The sequence below is a fragment of the Sceloporus undulatus genome, chromosome 7 (assembly GCF_019175285.1).
Source record: "Sceloporus undulatus isolate JIND9_A2432 ecotype Alabama chromosome 7, SceUnd_v1.1, whole genome shotgun sequence".
In the NCBI taxonomy this organism is placed as follows: Eukaryota; Metazoa; Chordata; class Lepidosauria; order Squamata; family Phrynosomatidae; genus Sceloporus; species Sceloporus undulatus.
The window spans coordinates 28,433,657-28,453,476 of NC_056528.1; the positions used below are offsets into that span (position 1 = coordinate 28,433,657).

General features: G+C 45.6%; 1 protein-coding gene across 4 annotated transcripts in view; it reads right to left on the bottom strand.

The window, feature by feature from the left end:
* The window catches only part of LOC121936074 (transducin-like enhancer protein 2), a 33,341-nt gene extending 15,003 nt beyond the window's left edge, over positions 1 to 18,338 (bottom strand). The window contains exons 1-8 of one of the 4 annotated variants that reach the window (XM_042477856.1): positions 17,841 to 18,334; positions 12,573 to 12,658; positions 10,993 to 11,056; positions 10,001 to 10,045; positions 6,465 to 6,527; positions 6,140 to 6,214; positions 4,954 to 5,146; positions 549 to 565 (exon numbers count right to left, since the gene is read on the bottom strand). In XM_042477856.1, the coding sequence (XP_042333790.1) occupies positions 549 to 565; positions 4,954 to 5,146; positions 6,140 to 6,214; positions 6,465 to 6,527; positions 10,001 to 10,045; positions 10,993 to 11,056; positions 12,573 to 12,658; positions 17,841 to 17,864 (567 nt within the window). In that variant the 5' untranslated portion in view covers positions 17,865 to 18,334. Of the gene's footprint in view, positions 1 to 548; positions 566 to 4,953; positions 5,150 to 6,139; positions 6,215 to 6,464; positions 6,528 to 10,000; positions 10,046 to 10,992; positions 11,057 to 12,572; positions 12,659 to 17,840 lie in introns of all 4 variants that reach the window. The other 3 variants (XM_042477855.1, XM_042477858.1, XM_042477859.1) reach the window with 3 other exon arrangements.
* Positions 18,339 to 19,820: the final 1,482 nt, after the last annotated feature.

Consider the following 19,820-nt stretch of genomic DNA (forward strand, 5'->3'; position numbering starts at 1 on the left):
CCAACACTCAATCCTTTTAGATGAGGTTGCCCAAGTGGCACTCCATGATTAAGCATGGATTCAAACCCTGGTCTCCAGAGTCATAGTCCAACAGTCAAACCTTTTAGATGAGTTTGCACTCCATGGTCAAGCGTGGATTTGAACCCTGTTCTCCAGAGTCATAGTCCAACACTCAAACCTTTTAGATGAGGTTTCCAAAGTGGCACTCCATGGTCAAGCATGGATTTGAACCCTGGTCTCCAGGGTCACAGTCCAACACTCAAACCTTTTAGATGAGGTTTCCAAAGTGGCACTCCATGGTCAAGCGTGGATTTGAACCCTGTTCTCCAGAGTCATAGTCCAACACTCAAACCTTTTAGATGAGGTTTGCCCAAGTGGCACTCCATGGTCAAGCATGGATTTGAACCCTGGTCTCCAGAGTCACAGTCCAACATGCAAACCACTATGCCACATACACAACAGCAAAATCACCACACAACACAAAATACTGCACACAGCACAAAACACACTCAAACAAACATACCCAAGACAAAGTTAAGAAGACCTACCCGGCTTGAAGTGTGTTCTGGAACGGACCCATTGAGGTCATCCAAACGATTGCAGAGAAACAAGGAGGGAAGAAACAATATTATTAGATCTAGCACCTTTTGGTCAATTTCTGAATACACTGCATGATAGCCACCATAGCCAACCCCAATATGGAGAGCTAAAAAGTGGGTTGATCCAGATCAAGAAAGCAGTTCTAGGAGTCTCCATCTCCATCAGGAGTAGGTCTTTTGCAAAGCGAGTGGGTCTTAATGGCCCATTTATGACCAAGCCATTTGCAAAGACTGTGTAAAAACACTTTTGCTGGAGTAATTCAATTTGCTTTCAGCTCTTTTGAAGACTGGATAGAATCACGGAGTTGAAAGGGGTCTCAGAGGCATTCCAGTCCAACCCCTTGCTAATTGTTGATCGGTTTTAATTGGAATCATTCAGTTGTCTAGATTATTTTTAATCATTTTGCTGCCCTGAGATCTTATGATAAAAGGATGGGAGTAAAGATATTTTACTCAATAATACAATAAATAAAATACAGCAATGCAGAATAGTCTATATCACTCTTTACATTGAGTGTGGAATTCCAAATCTAAACCTTTCAAGATTTTTTAGAATCACCTGCAACTAGACATCTAGCAGATCAAGCCAATTCCTCTAATCTAGCCCGTTCTCTGGGTGCATAAAGCATGGGTATCCATGCAGGTAGAGGTTATATTGCAAAAAGGCAATCCTCCACTTGCCAATCCAAAAGAACTAGGCGCAGTGATGGCAAACCTATGGCATGCATGCCAGAGGTGGCACTCAGAGCCCTTTCTGTGGGCACATGTGCCATTGCCCCAGCACAGAGTTTGCCAGAGTTTGTTACTAGAAAGCCAGAGGGACATGGTACTTTGCAATAAATAAGTGGGTTTTGGGTTGCACTTTGGGCACTTGGCCTCTAAAAGGTTCACCATCACTGGACTAGGGGAACATGGGTATCCAGATGCAGTGGGACTCCTATTGCCATCATCCCTAGCCAAGCCCAGCCAAGGCCAATGGGACTTGACATCTGAGAACGTCTGGTAGACTTCACATCCTTCAGCCTTACAAGCCCAAAGGTGTTTGGAAAACATTGTGAAGTGGAAGGATTTCATGGCCAGCATCCATAGTTTTTGGTGGGCTTTTCGGTTTATGTGGCCATGTTCTAGAAGAGTTTATTCCTGACATTTCGCCAACATCTGTGGCTGGCATCTTCAGAGAATGCTGGCATGGAAGAGAGTGGGGTATATATATACTGTGTGACTCTAGGTTAGAGCAATATACAGCTTAACATGGAAATCACTCCTCCCAACCTAGAGTCACACAGTGTGTGTGTGTGTGTGTGTGTGTGTGTGTGTGTGTGTCCCACTCACTTCCATGCCAGCATTCTCTGAAGATGCCAGCCACAGATGATGGCGAAACGTCAGGAATAAACTCTTCTAGAACATGGCCACATAGCCTGAAAAACCCACAAAAAAACTATATAACATGGTTAAGGTTGGCTCTCCATATCCATTCAGTTATCCACAGCTTGAAAATATTTGTACACACACACACACACACACACACACATTCCAAAAAGCAGACCTTGATTTTGTCATTTCATATAAGGGAGCCCATTTTAGTATGCCGCTGTATATGCAGTCAGCCCTCCATATCCACAGATTGTTTATCCACGGATTCAAGCATTCACAGCTTGAAAATAATCATACACACACACACATACATATTATATATTCTAACAAGCAAACCTTGATTTTGCCCTTTTATATAAGAGACTCTTTTTACTACCCCACTGTATATAATGGGACTTAACCATCCATTGATTTTGGCATCCATGGGGGACCTGGAACCAAACCCCAGCGGATACCAAGGGCCTACTTCATGGTTAGTCCTCGCCATAGATGACCAGATGTTTTACAAGCTGGAGGGAAATCTATCAGATGACACACATTTATGTGCTTTTGTGGCCATCAAACCTCCCTCGCAACCTTGGCAGAAAGGTTGAAAGAGGGAGAGAGGGGAGCTTGGGGGGGAATGGCTTTTATTTCCTTTGGAGAGGTTTGCCAAAGAGAAAGGTGGGTTAACAGATGCTGGATGGGATCCCAGGACAGACTGCAGCCAACAAAGCTTTCTGCAAAGGCGGGAGGATGGAGGGGGATAAGGCGAGGTTGCCAAATGTCCTTGGCTTTGATCAGACCTGCATGCAAAGCAATCCCGAGCAAAGAAGAAAAGGAGAAAACAGTTCCCTGTGGCCTGCATAGGCATGGCTGGTGCGCTTCCAGATTCCAGATGGATCCCACTGCGCTTTTGCCCAAACCTCCTTCCCCTTTGAGATCTCCAAATCAGATTGCAAAATGAGAATCCTTTCCTGACACACTGAAAAACAGGATCCTGCAAGAAAATACTGGATTCTTTGCCCTCTGCGGAGGATGGAGTGTGCATCCTCCACCGAAGGCAAATAATTCAGTATTTATTTTATTTATGTTCCGCAGTATCTGCAGATCCTTTATCGACGGATTCAAGCGTTCTACTAGGACATTGTTTTTAATGGGACTTGAGGGATAGCACCTCTGTAGTTCAGACTAAAACCTAAAGCAGATTCTCCACTCCCATGGACACCAGATCTACTAGCCATCATTGAAATTGAAACCAGGGGTGGGTAGCAGGAAACCTCTAAGGACAAGAAAGACGACCCTCTTCTTCCTCCCCCTGTATTTGTAAGAAAGAAGACATTAAATAAACAATAAATAGCACAATAATAAATAATAATTCACAAAACAATATAGAAGGACCTTGGTATCCATTGCAATTGGGGACCCAATTTTGGGGACCCAGTTTTGGGGACCCAGACAAGTGGATACCAAAATCTGTGGGTACACAAGTCCCAATGAATGTAATAGCCAAGCAAAATGGTGTCCCTTATATAAGATGTCAAAATCATGGTTTGCTTTTTGAAATTTATATATATTTCAAGTTGTGGAGGTTTCAATCAATGGATCAGGAATCCGTGGAGATGGAGGGACGACTGTACATAAAACCGTCAGATGTCCTACAACTGTCCCGATGTGGCAAGGACAGTCCTGAGTAATCCTCTGCCATCCCACTTTTTCAACTGCTTTTAAAGAGTCCCGGTTTCTCTCTCCTCCTCCCACCTTCGTCCTCAGCGTACCTCAAATGCTGCAAAGGCGCAAAAATGTAGTTTGCACGCAATTAATTCCACGAAAGGAGAGGAAAGGACAGTCGGCTCAGGCAAAAGCAAACTGTGGCAGCCTCTCTTAGCTTGCATGCCCTTCCTCATTCATAACTATTGTTATGTCCCAACACTTGACAAGAGACAGGTAAAGATGGCTAGTCCTTTCCCGCTCCTTAGCTGTGCAATGAGACAAGCTGGAAAACGTTGCAAGATTTATGTGCCGTCACCTTTTCTCTTGCAAGGTCTCAGCTGCCCCCAACTCTGCCAAAGGAGCAGATTTAGCAAGACTAAAGTGCCTCTGATCATGTGCAGAGTGCTTTCTCTCCTGAACCAAGCTGCAAGCCTCCTTCCCTGATCTATCTGGGATTTATGGAGCAACGATGGGGATATCAGGACCTCTGGGGCAACCATTTTGTGCTTTTCAAGTTGGGCCCTAGCACTTCTCCTGGGAAAAATGAACTGCCTGGCACCCACGGATCTCTGTAATCCTCAGGCCTAAAATAGTACCAACTACGGGAGTTATAGGGATTTAATTGGCATTATTAGTCACCCGGAACCAGCCCCCTGGCACCGCGGTTCAACCAACAGCTGCAGAAGAGTAAAGAAATTCAAGGCTTAGGGGGAAATATAGTACAAGGCAGCCCTCCCTGTGTGATTGATCATCTTTCTTGGTCTTTGCATGTTTCCTTCTGCCCACCCTGGTCTAAATTTCAGCGGTGGCTGATAGATCTGGGCAGTGGATAATCCGCTATGGGGTTTAGTCTGAACTACAGAGATGTTAACTCTGCTCCTTTGGAAGCCAGCTTTGGAAAAATGTTAACTCTTTGCAGGCAAAAATTTCTGCCAATGCTAGAGCTCCCTTTGTTAAAAAATATCAATGGACGTTGTGGTCTGCAACACATCAGAGCAGAATGTGACCATGATCGATCCTGGAGGGGACGATGGGACAGATGATGAGTATTCCTCTCTGAGCTGTCACTCCCCTAATGATGTCCTCGTGTCCCACCCCTTCATTTGCCTAGGGGGAGGAGCACAAAGGGGGAGGAGCTATGCAAAACATGTCACTAGCATTCCAGAACACCCCTTTGCCTGGAACTCGAACTCAGGACTCCAACCTCAAAGCACAACACAGATAGGGCCAACAGGGATTATGGTGTCCAGAGAGACCGTAGATGCTCCCCCTCGCTCCAACCACGTACCTCGGTTATTCTCGGCATCCTGCGCTCCTCTTTCGTCCTTTGCTCCGAGCGCCGCCTGAGCCGTCAACACTCCCGAGAGCGCCAGAAGCCCGGATGTGGTCCCGATGGCACTCAGGGTCGGGGTCTGGGAGCCCGAAGGATGCGGGGTCAGTGGGATAGGAGGGGCGTGATGGGAGAGGTGCTGGAGCTGCTGCTGCTGGAGAGAAAGCAGAGACTCCTGGGGGACCCGTGCCCTTTCCATGGATACCCCAAGCCCCCCCCACTTGGCCCCCAAAATGCAGACCACTGAGATGGTGAGAACCACAAACTGCACATGAGCCAACAGTGTCATGCAGCAGTCTAAAGCCAATATTATCCTAGTCCGCATCAATAGGAATGTAGTACCCAGATCAGTGGTTCCCAAACTTTGGTCCTCCACATGTTTTGGGCTTAATTTCCCAGAAACTACAGCCAGCCTGGCCAGTAGCTAAGGATTCTGGGAGCTGAAGTCCAAAACATTTAGAGGACCAATGTCTGAGGATCACTGGTCTAGACTGACGGAAGTAATAGCACTGTTGTCATCACTACAGAGAGGATCTGTATCTTGTATCAGCGATTTAGTTAAGTATGCAACCATGCCACTATTACTTCTCTCGAGTCTAAATACTACACTTCTATTGATGCAGACTAGGATCATATTGGCCTTTTTAGCTGCTGCATCACACCACTGGCTCACGTTCAGCTTGTGGTCCACCATGACTCCTAGATCCCCTTTGAAAGTACTACTGTCAAGTCACCTTGTCCACATCCTTCTTGAATTGTGGTGCCCAGAACTGGACACAGTACTCCAGGTGAGGTCTGATCAAAGCAGAGGAGAGTGGCGCTATTGCTTCCCTCAATCTAGACACTACACTTCTCTTGGCACAGCCTAGGATCACATTGGCCTTTTTAGCCGCTGTATCACACTGTTGGCTCAGCTCTCAAGTATATTTGAGGGGGAAATTTTGCATCCAGACTGAATTTTGAAGCTAGTGGACAGAGGGGAGGGTTAGCTTTTTCCCATTCCACCGGGTTTGCAAAGCATGGTGGCTGCCATTTAAATACATTGCCACCTTCATAAAGTCCTAAAATAAGAAATGTGCACAAATATAGGACCCCGTTTGGCCATGTCTGGCCAAATTTTGGCCTTCGCCACCACATCACTCACCCCAATAACGTTGTTCAGCTCCCCCATGGTGACTTGCTTGGCCCGATCCATCGCTTGCAAGACCTGCTGTTGGTGCTGAAAAGGAGGAGAAAGTGGAAGGACTGAGGGACACCTTGTTGCATGGATCACAGTAAAACTATTGCCATTACATGTTTTAAATACTGCAATTACAAGTGAAGCATGTAAGCACGCTATCATGTATCTGTTTCTGCGGGAAGATTTTCCAGCATCACAAATACGTTCTAGCCGTGCCTCTTGAATGAATTTTCTGCATCTCAATTCCTTGCCACTTCCCAGATTTTCCCCAAGTTTGTTCTTCATTTACCTCTTGGGTCAGGAAGGGGATTATCTGCGCGCAAATGGTACTCAACCGTTTGACAATCTCAGCCTAAACGAAAAGAAAGAGACAGAAGGGGGAGACTTGGTCAGCAAGACAGAAGACCAAAAACAACAAACATAACCACCTTGAAACTTACTAAGTTCTGAATGAATATGGAAGATATGAGTTTGAGATCTCTACTGGTCCGTCAAATCATGTGCTCTGCAATCACATCACAGGGAAGGATGGAGCTGAGAGCCGCTTTTGTTGTAGGAGAAACTTTGCTCACAGCTAGCTCTCCTTAATTTGGGTTCCTGCCCCTGTCTTTGCTTACCTTCCCAGGAAAAATATTTAATTACAGGTAAGGGAGGTCATTAAACCCACCTTGGGCGAGTTACACTCTCTCAGCCTCAGTGGATGGCAAGGGCAAACCCCCTCCAAAGAAATGTGCCAAGGGAACCCTGTGATAGGGTTGACTTAGGATTGCCATAAGCTGGAAACAATTTGAAGGCACATGCATACAGACCTTGGCTAAATACCCCAAAGGCACCAAATCCCATTTGTTCTTGGAAGCTAAGCAGGGTCAACCCTAGTTAACACTTGGATGGGAGACCACCAACGAATACCAGGTGCTGGAGGCTCTATTTCAGAGGAAGGAACTGGCCAAACCACCTCTGAGACTTCTTTGCTGTGAAAACCCTATAAAAATCACAGGGTTGTCATAAATCGACAGGCAACTTAAAGGTATGTTTGTTGTTGTCGTTGTCATGTGCCTTCAAGTAATTTCCGACTTATGGCAACCCTATGGCAAACCTATCCTAGGGTTTTCTTGGCCAGTTTCTTCAGAGGGGATTTGCCCTTTCCATCCTCTGAGGCTGAGAAAGTGTGACTTGCCCAAAGTCACCCACTGGGTTTCCATGGTTGAGTGATGTTCCAGCACTCAAACCACTTTTAACACTGTGTATGCGAATTGCCTTTGGTCTAAGCATTAATAAATGAATGACTAACTGACTGACAGCAAGTGGGTTTCTATGGTTGAGTCAGGATTCAAACCCTGGTCTCCAGAGCCCTAGTCCAATGCTCAAACCATTCCTCCAAGTGGACACACATTTTTCAGCCGCCCGAAATCCAGAAAGAAGAGCAGAGGAGAAGACAGACAGAGAACAGATGCAAAGCCTGGATTTGCAAAGAATATGATGGCGACGATGCTAGTAATAATAACAGTAATAATAATGATAGGAGGCTAATAATAATCATAATGGCAGCCAGGAAGCTAGAAGCCAAGGGGAGACTCTCACAAAGAGACGCACACATTTCGCCAGCTGCCAATTCTTTCTTCCCAAGCAAAACAGGAGAACTAGGAGGAGAGGAAAGAGGGTAGTTTAGGGCCAGGGAGGCTGGCAATGAGAAGGCAGCTGGGAAACGATGCCAGTTTGGTTTGTCACTTTGTCGGGAAGCCTGCCAACCTAATATCCCTGGCAGCCGGCCCCGTTGTGCGCGATGCCTGGCTTGATAAACCCAAAGACGACGGGAAGGAAATTACCGCCGGAACAAAAGGAAGGCCTTGGGAGCGAGAAAAAGGCTTTTGCCCTTTTTGGTTCGATCGAAACAGAATCAGAGGCCTAATGGATTTCATCAAAAACTAAGAAAGCAGGCAGGTTATGGCTGGCTCAGCGTGCCAAGGGCAGCCGGGTTAGGAAACCCACTTGAGCAAGGCCTGAATGTTACTCAGACTCCTTTGGGATACCATAAGTACTTGATTATGAGTCGACCTCATGTATAAGTCAGTGGGAGGTTTGGGGGCCAAAGCTATGGGTTTTGATATGACCCATGGATTGGGCAAGGGTAAAACTTAGGGGCATGTAACCAAGGAAAGGAAAGGAAAATGATGCCAAAGAACCTAGAACATTTTGGCAGGCATAACTACTTGTGCTCAACCTAAAGGCAGGATGGATGAGAGAGGAGAGGGGATCCATGCTTCTTTTTGGTGCTCCCAGGATGGACTAAGCGCTCGCCTTTTACCACTCTATTCAGTGAAAGGGTATGGCGCCACACACACACGGTGTGCGCCCACGCCATGTGTGGATGCACTATACACAGAAATGGAAAATTGCCAGTATTGGGGTCCCTATTGACTCCAATGGTGGCACACTCCTGTCGCACACGCGCCTCCAGTGCGCACCCCCATTGTGTCGCCCTCTGTTTGCCCCTTGTGTATTTCTGAGGATTGTGGCCTCTGTAACAGCGGAGGGCCCACTGTATACAGTAAATAATAATAATAATAACAACTTTTATTTATATCCCGCATACTCTGATTAGGATCAGAGTATGTGGGATATACAGTAAAAACAATCTGATACATAATAAAACAACAGTACTCCATAACCCCAAATTCTACCCTCCCCTCTAAAATAACAATTAAATCATGTATGCATTAAAAATGCATTCAAATCAGCAAAACGGAGGATCGGGTGTGGACTAGTTGGTGAGACGGACTGGACGATGGTTGAACTGATGGTTCAGATCAGCCAATACGCTTTTCTGGAAAGGCCTGTCTGAAGAGATCCGTAAGCTGGTAATATGATGATTAAAATTGGAGCTCCATCTTTTAAAACATACCATTGGGATCTTAGAGTCGGATCTCAAAGGTCACCCAATCCAACCCATTCTGCCACGCAGGAAGACACAACTAAAGCTCTCCCAAAAGATGCCCATCCAAGCTCTGAGTAAAGGAGGAGAGTCCATCGCCTGCCAAGGCAACCCAGTCCCCTTTCCAACAGCTCTTCCAGTTAAGATGTTCTTCCTAAGGTTTAGATGGAATCTCTTTGTTTGCAATTTGAATCCACTGAACCACGTTCTAGTCTCTGGAGCAGCAGAAAGAAGCTCACTCCTCCTTCTACAAAGTACGGCAGCCAAAGTCCAAAGTACAACACCCTTGGCTTCTAGGCTTGATTTGCACTCAGACCCCTACATTGGTCTTGTCACCCGTTCATGGTATCCACAGAAATCTCCTCCAACACCGTTTCCAAATGAGTTGATCTTCTTCCTATCTGCTTGCTTCACCGTCCAACTGTCACAACCATACATAGAAATGGGAAATACAATGGACTGTCCTAACTTTGGTATTCAATGATATATTTTTACACTTCAAGATCTTGTCTAGATTCCTGCATAGCTGCTCTTACAAGTCCAAATCGTCTTCTGATGTCTTGACTATGATCTCTTAATGACTGAGCCAAGGGATGGAAAATACTCAGTTATCTCAATGTCTTCATTCACTGCTTCACTCCTATTGATGCAGCCCAGGATCATATTGGGTTCCTTAGCTGCTGCATCACACTGTCGGCTCATGTTCAGCTTGTGATCTACTAAGACTCCCAGATCCTTTTGCATGTGCTGTTTATTGTCAAGCCAGGTGTTATTCTTCCATCTGAGCCTTTCATATATTTCCCCCCCCTGGCTATTATTTCTGATTGATACTTTCCACCCAACTTCCCCGGTAACTTTTCCCCCTCCTTCAAAAAGACTTGAAGTTCACCTACCTGCTTATGCATCTCGATGTTTAATCCGTAAGACATTTCGTAATACTGCAAGGGAACCAAAAAGGGGCACGGATTAGGAAGAATGAACACATCATTTCGACTCGAGATCAGTAGCATGAAACCACTTCTATTGGGTCGCCTTTGTAAAAATAAAAATAGCCACGCGAGCCAAAAGTAGAAACAAAAACTTGAGCAATGCCTTAATAGTAACGTGTTGCAAAGGCGGCAGGCTTTTTGCATCCAAGAGAGCTTTGCCCTTCTATGTTTTAATTTCTAGTTCTGCAGAACCACCTCTGGAAGGAAATAATGGCTTGAGAAGAAATACAGAATGAGCAAGTCTGGACCAGAAGGTAAGGAGAACATCCCCCTCACATCCATAAAATGATAAAGGTGGAAAGAAGCATAGAATTACGGCATAAATAGAGATGGCTCCCATGTTCTTGGGATGGTGAGTCCATTCCAGGTTCTAGCTCATGGGTTCTAGATCGCAACAAAGAAGCTGTTCATGTTGATGGACCTATTGGGGGGGGGGGAATTCAGCACTTTGGATAAATCCCTGAATAAAACAGAACCTGGAGTGGATTCACCGTCCCAATGGCATAGGAGACATCAGTTGGCATTGGTCTCATTTGCGTCTTTGCAGAGATGTCATTTTTCACACTAACTTTCCTCCTGTAACAAAAGCAACAAATAATATTCACGACTGCCCTCCTCTTGTGAGAAAGGCTTCACAAACCTCACTGGGTTTTGAAGCCGATTCACAAGTTAGGACTTCGGTCCATGCAAAATTTGCAGAGAACCCAGAGTTTTCTGTGTGGAAAACAGCATCTCCTGGGCAGAAAAATAAAACATTTTGCGGAGAAATGTTATTTTCTGCACAGAAAATGAGGGTTTTTTCCCCTTCTGCATAGGAAATGCTTCAATTGGGGGGCTTATTCCATGCAAAACTCACAAGGTTGATTTGCACAAGGGGGAAAAAAGGATTTTCTTACCATCACATAATGCCTTTGCATTTCCGTCTTCTCGCTGGCCAGCTTCTCACATTCCAGCTTTAGACTGCAAAAAGAAAGATAAAGTTACAATTTTGTTCTCTCTTCCTAGACCACCCTTAGAGGTCATTCCTCCAAAAGAAGCCCTCTCAAAATGGCGTCCTTTTTTTGCCGTGTGCAGCCTCTATCTACCGCACCCGGTTCAATGGCAAAAGGTGTTGGTTCCCAGGTCAGTAGGGCGATTAAATCCATTCCAGGTTTTGGATCACTGCAAAGATCCAATTTCCCCATTGGGAAATATAGGATTCAGCAGCTTGTGTAACTTCCTGAAGGGCTAAACTAGAACCTGGAGCGGAGTCACCATCCCAGTGACATGGGAGCCATTGAAGTGCCTTCTTTCACAGAAACAATTTGCCATTTTGAGAAGGACTGTGAAGGAAAATGGCATTTCTCCATTTTAAGAAGGACTACGGAGAAAGGGGCATTTTGCTATTTGGAGAAGGACTGCAGAGGAAACTAGCATTTTGCCATTTGAGGAGGTCTGCAGGGGAAACAGCATTTCGCCATTTTGAGAAGGGCGGTAGAAGAAAGAGCATTTTATTATTTTGAGAAGGGCAGTAGAGGAAATGGCATTTTACTATTTTGAGAAGGACTGTGAAGGAAATGGCATTTTGTCAGTTTGAGAAGGGCTGCAGAACAAAATAGCATTTCACCATTTTGAGAAGGACTGCAGAGGAAATGGCATTTCTTCGTCTTGGGAGGGACTGCGGAGCAAAATGGCCTTTTGCCATTTTGAGAAGGACCCAGGAAGGAAATGGTGTCTTGCCATTTTGAGAAGGACCGCAGAGGAAAGCGCATTTTTCCATTTCAGGAAGGGTCGCAAAGGAAAATGACATTATGCCATTTTGGGAGCGACAGTGGAGGAAACTAAAGGCATGGGGAGTACAGGACTTGTGCGGGTAGTATTTTTTACACATGGTTTTGCATGTTGGAGGGATTTTTCTGTGCGGTTCTGTGGCCCACATTGCCCAAAACTAATGCTGAGAATGTAGTTGCTGGAGGGCTTCAGAAGGGTAAAAAATAAGGCAAAAGGGGGGAACGAAGAATAAAGAGAGAAGGAGGAGTGGAGGAAAAACACTCTCAGTGTGAGAAACCCCAGCGTCTCTCGTATCTTTTATTTATCACTCCCGCTAATCGGGATTCAGGCGGCGCATGCGGATGGAAATTGCGCCCAAACAAGGCCACGGGGAAAAGAAACAGGAAGGAGGTATCTGCATGCGCACCTGAGGCTGCCAATTCTTCCATTTCTGACAGGTTCCTCGCCTTTCGCAGCTACGCAGCAGGCATGACACGGTGTGCAAATATTTTAAAAGGTATTTTTCAGAAATGAAAGGAGTAAACAACATTTAGGGGAAGAACCTGATTCAACAGCCCTGGAAGGCTGGTTCGGAGAAGAAAAAGCACTGGCTGAAATGCAAGATAGACTGCCCCTGGAGGTGGAGGCTCTATTTCAGTTATAAACTAAGATCTGTGACGACTCTCAAGAGTCCCAGGGCCACAAATCCACCCATCCAGCCCCATACCTGTGATACTGAGCTTGAAGGAACTGGAATTCTTCCTTGATCCGGTCACAGATTTCCAACACGGAGAATTTGAAAGGCTGCCCGGACTGAGAAGGGAGGAAAGAAATCATCAAATGTTTCAAACTGAGCCAGCATGGCATAGTGGTTTGGACTACAACTTCGAAGAGCTGGGTTCGAATCCTCCCTCGGCTATGAAAAACCACTGGGTGACCCTGGGCAAGTCACACTCTCTCAGCCTCAAAGGAAGGCAATGACAACCCCCTCTGAAGAAATTTGCCAAGAAAAACCCATAGTTTAGGGCAAGTCAGAAACTACTTGAAAACTCACAACAAACCAACTTCCTTTTTTCTTGAGTTGTTATGTTTACATCTAGCCTTTCTTCCAAAGAGTTTAGCTCTATGTACTTTATCCCACAACAACCTTGTGAGGTATGCTAGGCTGAGAGAGAAAGGGACAGAAAGGAATTGAGTAGCTTTGCAATGTTGGTATTCACCCAGGGGTTGTCATGATATGACAACTTAGAAGTGTCTGTTGCACACTGGAGGCCAGTGGATTAACTGATGCGCTACAGCCCAATGTACAATGGGTAGAAACCAGATGTGCTCAATGCTCCTCAGATATACTTGATGTGCATCAACATACTGAGAGTGCCCCATGTTCCTCACAAGTGCTTGATGCACACCTGAAGCGCATCAAAAGTGCCCAATGCACATTAGAAGTGCTTGAGGGTCATCAACATCTCACAAGTGCCCTGTGTGCCTCACAAATGCCTGATGCACACCTGAAGGGCCTGATGTGCACCACAAATGCCCAATGAACATCAGAAGTACTTGATGTGCACCAACACTTCACAAGTGCCCCATGTGCCTCACAAGTGCCTGATGCACACTTGAAGTGACTGATGTGTATCAAAGAAGCCCACTGTATATCAGAAGAGATGCTTATCAACACAAGTGCCCCGTGTGTCCCACTAGTGCCTGATGTGTACCAAAAGTGTCCAATTCACATCAAAAGTACTTGCTCACCAACACATCACAAGCACCCCTTGTGCTTCACAAGTACCTGATGCACACCTGAAGTGCCAGATGTACACAAAAGTGTCCAATGCACATCACAAGTGACTTGTGTGACAAGCACCAAGTACTTTTGATGTGCATTGGGCAACTTTGATGCACATTAGGCACTTCAGGTGTGCATCAGGCAACTGAGAGACGCATGGGCCACTTGCAATGTGGTGGTACTTGCAATGTGGTGGTGTACTTCAAGTATTTCTGATGTGCACTGGATACTTTTGAGCCTCACAGGGGCCTGATGCACACCTGAAGTGCCAGATATACACAAAACTGTCCAGTGCACATCACAAGTGCCCTGTGTGCCTCACAAGTGCCAGGTGTGCACCAAAAGTATCCAACTTGGTGCTTGATGCACACCAGAAGTGTCTAATGTACATCAAAGGTGCTCAACATATCTCAGGAGCGATGCTCATCAACTCAAGTGTCCCATGCACCTCACAAATGCCTGATGTGCACCAAAAGTGTCAAATGCACATCAGAAGTACTTGATATGCACCGACACATAGCAAGTGCCACATGTGTCTCACAAGCGACTGATGCACACCAGAAGTGAGTGAAGCACATTGGAGCACTCTTGTCGGTGCCTAGCTACGCATCATTGCAATTCACTAACAGGTTCACTGTGTTCATGCAATGCAGTCACGGATCAGGTATGTAAACTGTGATGCAGAAACCAGTAGTAACAACAACAACAACTTTCCTCTAAGGCTCAAACCCAAATCTAGCCTTCTGCAAACATTTCTCCAAGCTAAATGGCCATGAAATGGACAGGAAGTCTAAACATACATGAAAACGTGCCCATGAAGAGTTCTCCTGCAGGATTTTAAGAGTGCACAGCAAAGGCCGAGGGGAAGCAGAACAGGACCACAATCACATTCTCAACGGGGGCCATTTGCACACAAAAAATGGTTGCTACAGCAAACAAAAACAACTAGCGCTGCCAGGTTGTCAAACCAACAATACAGAAGCGCTGAAATTCACAGACTTGCAGGGCTGACCATCAGGAAAGAGCTTTTAAGGAGCTTGTTTTTCTGCCTCGCTACCAAGCGACAATATCGATTGCCGTTAACCTCGCCATGTGTTTCTCTGCAAAATTAACGCATCGTCCACGGTCACACATTATGCGATGGACACATTTCTCTGCCTTTATGAAGGCTCCACACCCCAAACTAAGGGATCGGGGGTCATCTTGTTCAGTCCATAGAAAAGGAAAAGCTTCCCAAGCCCTAAAGAAGGGTCATTGGGAAAGGGACACCTGCCAGCCCCATAAGGATCAAGCTTTCCAGTCACCCCCCTCCAAGGGACATTCCTTATAATAAGGGACACCTGCCAGCCCCAAAGGGACCCCAATTAAAACGCATTCTTATAGTAAAGGCCCCTTGCTAGCCATGGGAATCTGGGTTTTTTAGAACCAGTATGGTGCTCTGGTCCAAGTGCCATCCTCCTGAGTGTTTGGGCAAGTTTTCTTCCGCAAAGGTTCCTCTGCGTTTCTCTGAGACGGAGAGAGTGTGAGTTGCCCAAAGTCCCCCCAGCAGGTTTCCATGGCTGAGTGCAGATTCGAACCCTGATCTTCCCGAGTCTGAGTCCAGCACTTGGACCAGAACACCCTATCAGATCTAAAACAGGAGTTTCTTGGCCAGGTTAGTTCAGAGGAGATTCACCATTGCCTTCTTCTGATGCTGAGACAGTGGGACTTGACTAAAGTCATCCATGGTCTAGTGAGGATTCGAACTCCTGGTCTAGTTCAATGCACAAATCACTACATCATGCTGGCAGTGCATTAAAAAGGCTGCGGGGAGCAGGGGAATGGAAACCAACTACAATCGCTACTAATGCACTTTGATTCCAAATACAACATATTTCCAGGCACGCATTCCCAGACTTGTATGCCCAGAGAAATCAATGGACTGAGGGATGGGGAGATGATTTGGATGTACTTCTTTATGAGACGCCGGTCTAGAATAAATAGGTCCTATGAATAGTAACATTGTATGATGGTGAAGGTGCCAAAAGGTTACTAAGGAGGAAGATCACAGGAGGTATGAGTTTGCAGCAGTTTGCTTTTGCCTGAGCCCACTGGGAAGGGCAAAGATTTTGTCCCTCTCTCCCTTTGAGTACCAACTACCTTTATGATATTTATTATATCTTTATCCCACCTTTCTCCCAAGTTGGGACCCAAGGCACCCTTTTGCACCCAGTTTGCAGCAACAGAAGTAAGGGGAAAGAGAGAAGGGGAAAGAGTCATCCCCACTACGTTTTAAATCGGATCGTGAATCGGTTTGAACCATTTCAAACAACCCTGGTTCCCACTTGATCCAAATCGCTGAAGTGATTACAAGAGGGAGGCCATGCGCTAGACCCATTTAACCCACGTCTTTTTGACGCTCCTTTTTCGATAAATCGAATCTGCGCAAGTGAGAACCACATTCGGATCGGAATCGATTTAAATTTCCCCTTCGGCTGGCTGGAACCGAATCATTTTGAATCGATTCATTCATGAATGGGAACCACAAGGGGATTATTTTAGAGGGAGAAAATGCGATCGGGGCAAATGTAGTGGGAACCACGCTCCACTGTCAAATCGATCTATTGATTTGGATCGCACACCGATTTATTTGTAAGTGGGAATGCACAGGACATTTTAAAAGCAGATGAGAAAATGGGAAGGCGGAGGATTCCTCTACCAAACCAAGACAGTTGGAGGGTAGATTATCTCTAGCTTTAATCTGGAGTATCAATGAGAATAAGCAAAGTTTAGGGGAAAGGCAGTGAAAAACGTTTATATTCAGCCATCCACGAGCTCCTGATACTTCTGTCCCAAATACAGCAATAGCTGGGAGGACGCTAACCCTAATTCCCCAAGGTTTCACTCCCTGTTTAGCAGCCAAGCAGAATATGAAATTGCGGTTGTGCAATTCCAGTTGCTCGCTCGGATCCAGCGCTCCCGTTCCTTCAAGTTTTATTGCTGTTTTTATTTCAATACATATGGTCCATGCATGGCTAGGGGAAGGTACGACAGCGAATCCCAGAAGTGTCTACAGAGCAGCCACGACATTCACGGGGATCATGAATAATGCAATGTGAAAATATATGGCAAGACGGGGGGAGTTGACACTAAAGATGAGCCGTATCATCATCGTAGAAGATTATTAACGGGTCTCAAATAGATGGGGAGACAGAGGATTAAATGCTATTTTATTCCCAGCTCCAACGCACCCATCCAAAGGAATGGGATTTAATAGTCACCCCCCAAGTCCCATTGACTTCAATGGATCTGCAATTGCATTTGGCTTGAAACCAGGTATATTATATAGTACCTTTAAAAAACAAGGCCATATTATATAGTGCCTGTAAAAGAGTAGAGCATCTCCCATAGCCTACTAGCCCCTTTTCCTTGGGGAAATCAACCTCATTGAACTCAATGGGACCTGAGTCAGGGATGCACTTTGCAAAGGCTCTGAAGCACATTTATCCTAAAGGAAAGTGCAGAGCTATGGGAGCCAATCCATCCCTAAACCCAATGGGAAATCCAGCCAAATCCAAAATTGCCAGTTCTTTGCAAGTCGGGTTCTGTGCAACTGAGGGGCTTTGCGATCCAGAAACCCACCAGGGACATCCAGCCAAATCCAAAATTGCCCATTCTTTGCAACTGAGGTTCTTTGTACTCTATAAACTCAATAGGGAAATCCAACCAAACCCAAAATTGCCAATTCTTTGCAAGTCAGATTCTTTGCAACTGAGGTTCTTCGCAACCCATAGATACATCAGGGCAATCCAACCAAGTCCGAATTTGCACATTCTTTGCAACTGAGGTCCTTTGCAACCGAGGTTGCCGTTTCCCAAAGAGATGCTGAGATCTCCCCCTGAGGAGACACACCTGAAATCTTTGCACCCGGGAAGGTTAGAGTCCTCTGCGTATCACCTTACCAGTCCATCCCTTGCAACTCAAAGAGGGCTACCTTGCATGCAAAAACAGGCGTTGGGTTTATACCATTAAGAAACAGAAAACAACTTTTCCTTCCTTTCTCTTACCCCTTTGAAGACTGATCATTGAATGCAAGATCAAGCCATTTCCTTGCTTCCATTCCCACCTCCATCCAGTGACAGCCTACTGTTCCCAGCCAACCTTGTCAAAAGGAAAAAGAGAGCAACCAAGTAGTTCTTTGCAAAAACCCATAAAATGGTAGGTACTTACGGTGTGCCGTCCTTGAGGGAACATCTTGGGAAAGGGGCAGAGATCCCTTTCCAAAAGGAAGCTGGAGAGTCCCTCTTCTTTTAATCATCCATCAAAGACAACTGTCATTTTTATAATGCGTGCATATACCATATATATATATATATCGTGCAAAATAAAATAGTAATGATAATAATCCAAGAGCTGGTAGGTTTGGGGACTGATCAATAAAATAGAAGGAAAAATGAGAAATCCTATTTACAGAAGGGACAGAGTCACAGCAAGCATGGCAAAGCAGATTTCAGCAATAAATATATATATGTGTGTGTGTGTGTGTGTATATGTTGCAAAAAGTGTGCACCAATGGGCATTGGTATGCCTGCATGGGTCTGTCTCTGATACCCACCCACCTTCCAAAGAGGGCATTTAGCAAGGAAAAAAGAAGGGGTGGGAGAGAATTAAATGCAATCTCCTTAAAGGAAGGGGAGGCAATGTTTTTGGGTGGGCGAAGCAAGAACAGAAGGTCAGCCCAAAACCTGGCTGGGTTTCAACAGTCTGTCCCCTGCCTGGAATTAGAAACTGCCTATTGGCAACCCAGAGGGAAATCTATCAAACTGGAGGCTTAAGGTGGAACGCCAGCAGAAGCTGAAAAGGCTGCAAAAACAGGACTGAAAGAGGTATGGCTTTATAAGCCAAGGTTAGTGGTGCCTAGTGGTGAGAGCTGCAGACAAACCGAGGCCTGGGTACAGTCGGTATCCCTGCAACTTAATGCTGTAGTGCTTTGAATCATAGAATCATAAAATCCTAGAGTTGGAAGAGATCTCAAGGGCCATCCAGACCAACCCCATTCTGCCATGCAGGAACTCTCAATCAAAGCATCCCCATTGACAGATGGCCATCCATTTAAAGACCTCCAAAGAAGGAGACTTCACCATTCTCAATTGAGGGAGTGTGTTCCACTTTCGAACAGCCCTTACTAACTCCCTCCTAATGTTGAGCTGGAGCCTTGCATCCATTGCTCCATGTCTTATTCTCTGCAGCAGCAGAAAACAAGTTTGCTCCATCCTCAATATGACACCCTTCACCTCTTAACCTTCTCTTCTCCAGGCTAAACATCCCCAGATTCCTAAGATGTTCCTCAAAGCGCATGTCGGACTATCTCTGGAGACCAGGGTTTGAATCCCTGCTCGGCTGTGGAAACCATTGGAAGTCCTTCTGCGAGTCGCACACTCTCAGCCTCAGAAAACCCCAGGACGGGATTGCCTTGTTGTTGCATGCCTTCAAGTCATTCCTAACCCTACAGTGTTTGAAAGGATGGCCTGCTGAGGCTGGAGCAAGCTTGTTTTCTGCTGCTCCAGAGAATACACTGTATATACTCATGTATAAGTCTAGAAAGTGAGGTTAAAAATTGACCCCCCCCCCCAAAAGTCGACTTATCCATGGGGTCAATATAGGTACTATACTTTAATTCTCATTAAAAAAGGAACCATCCCGTCATGATCCCACTGAACCCCCCCTCTGTTTTCTCATCCATTCAGCCTTTATTATTATTATTCTTTCTTTCTTTCTTTCTTTCTTTCTTTACAGCTTGCCTTTCCCAAAAGGATTGAGGCGGGTTACAACAATATGAATACAGACAGTGAAGCCTGCTAGAATTCTGTACGTTCTTTGGCATTGTGTTTCCTTTTGCTTCGTCTTTTACATCCTTTCTTAGATGCCCCCGAGTTTTACCCTCGACTTATCCATGGGTCGTATCAAAATCCATAATCTCAAAATGTGTCCTCGACTTATACCTGAGGTTGATTCATAGTTGAGTATGTACAATAGGACCCAGAACAATGGATGCAAGCTGAAGGAAAAGAGATTCCACCTCAACGTTAGGAGGAACGTCTCGAGTCTAAGACCTGTTCGATGGTGGGACACGCTCCCTTGGAAAATTGTAGAGTCTCCTTCTTTGGAGGTTTTTAAGCAGCAGCTAGATGGCTATCTGTCGAGGATGTT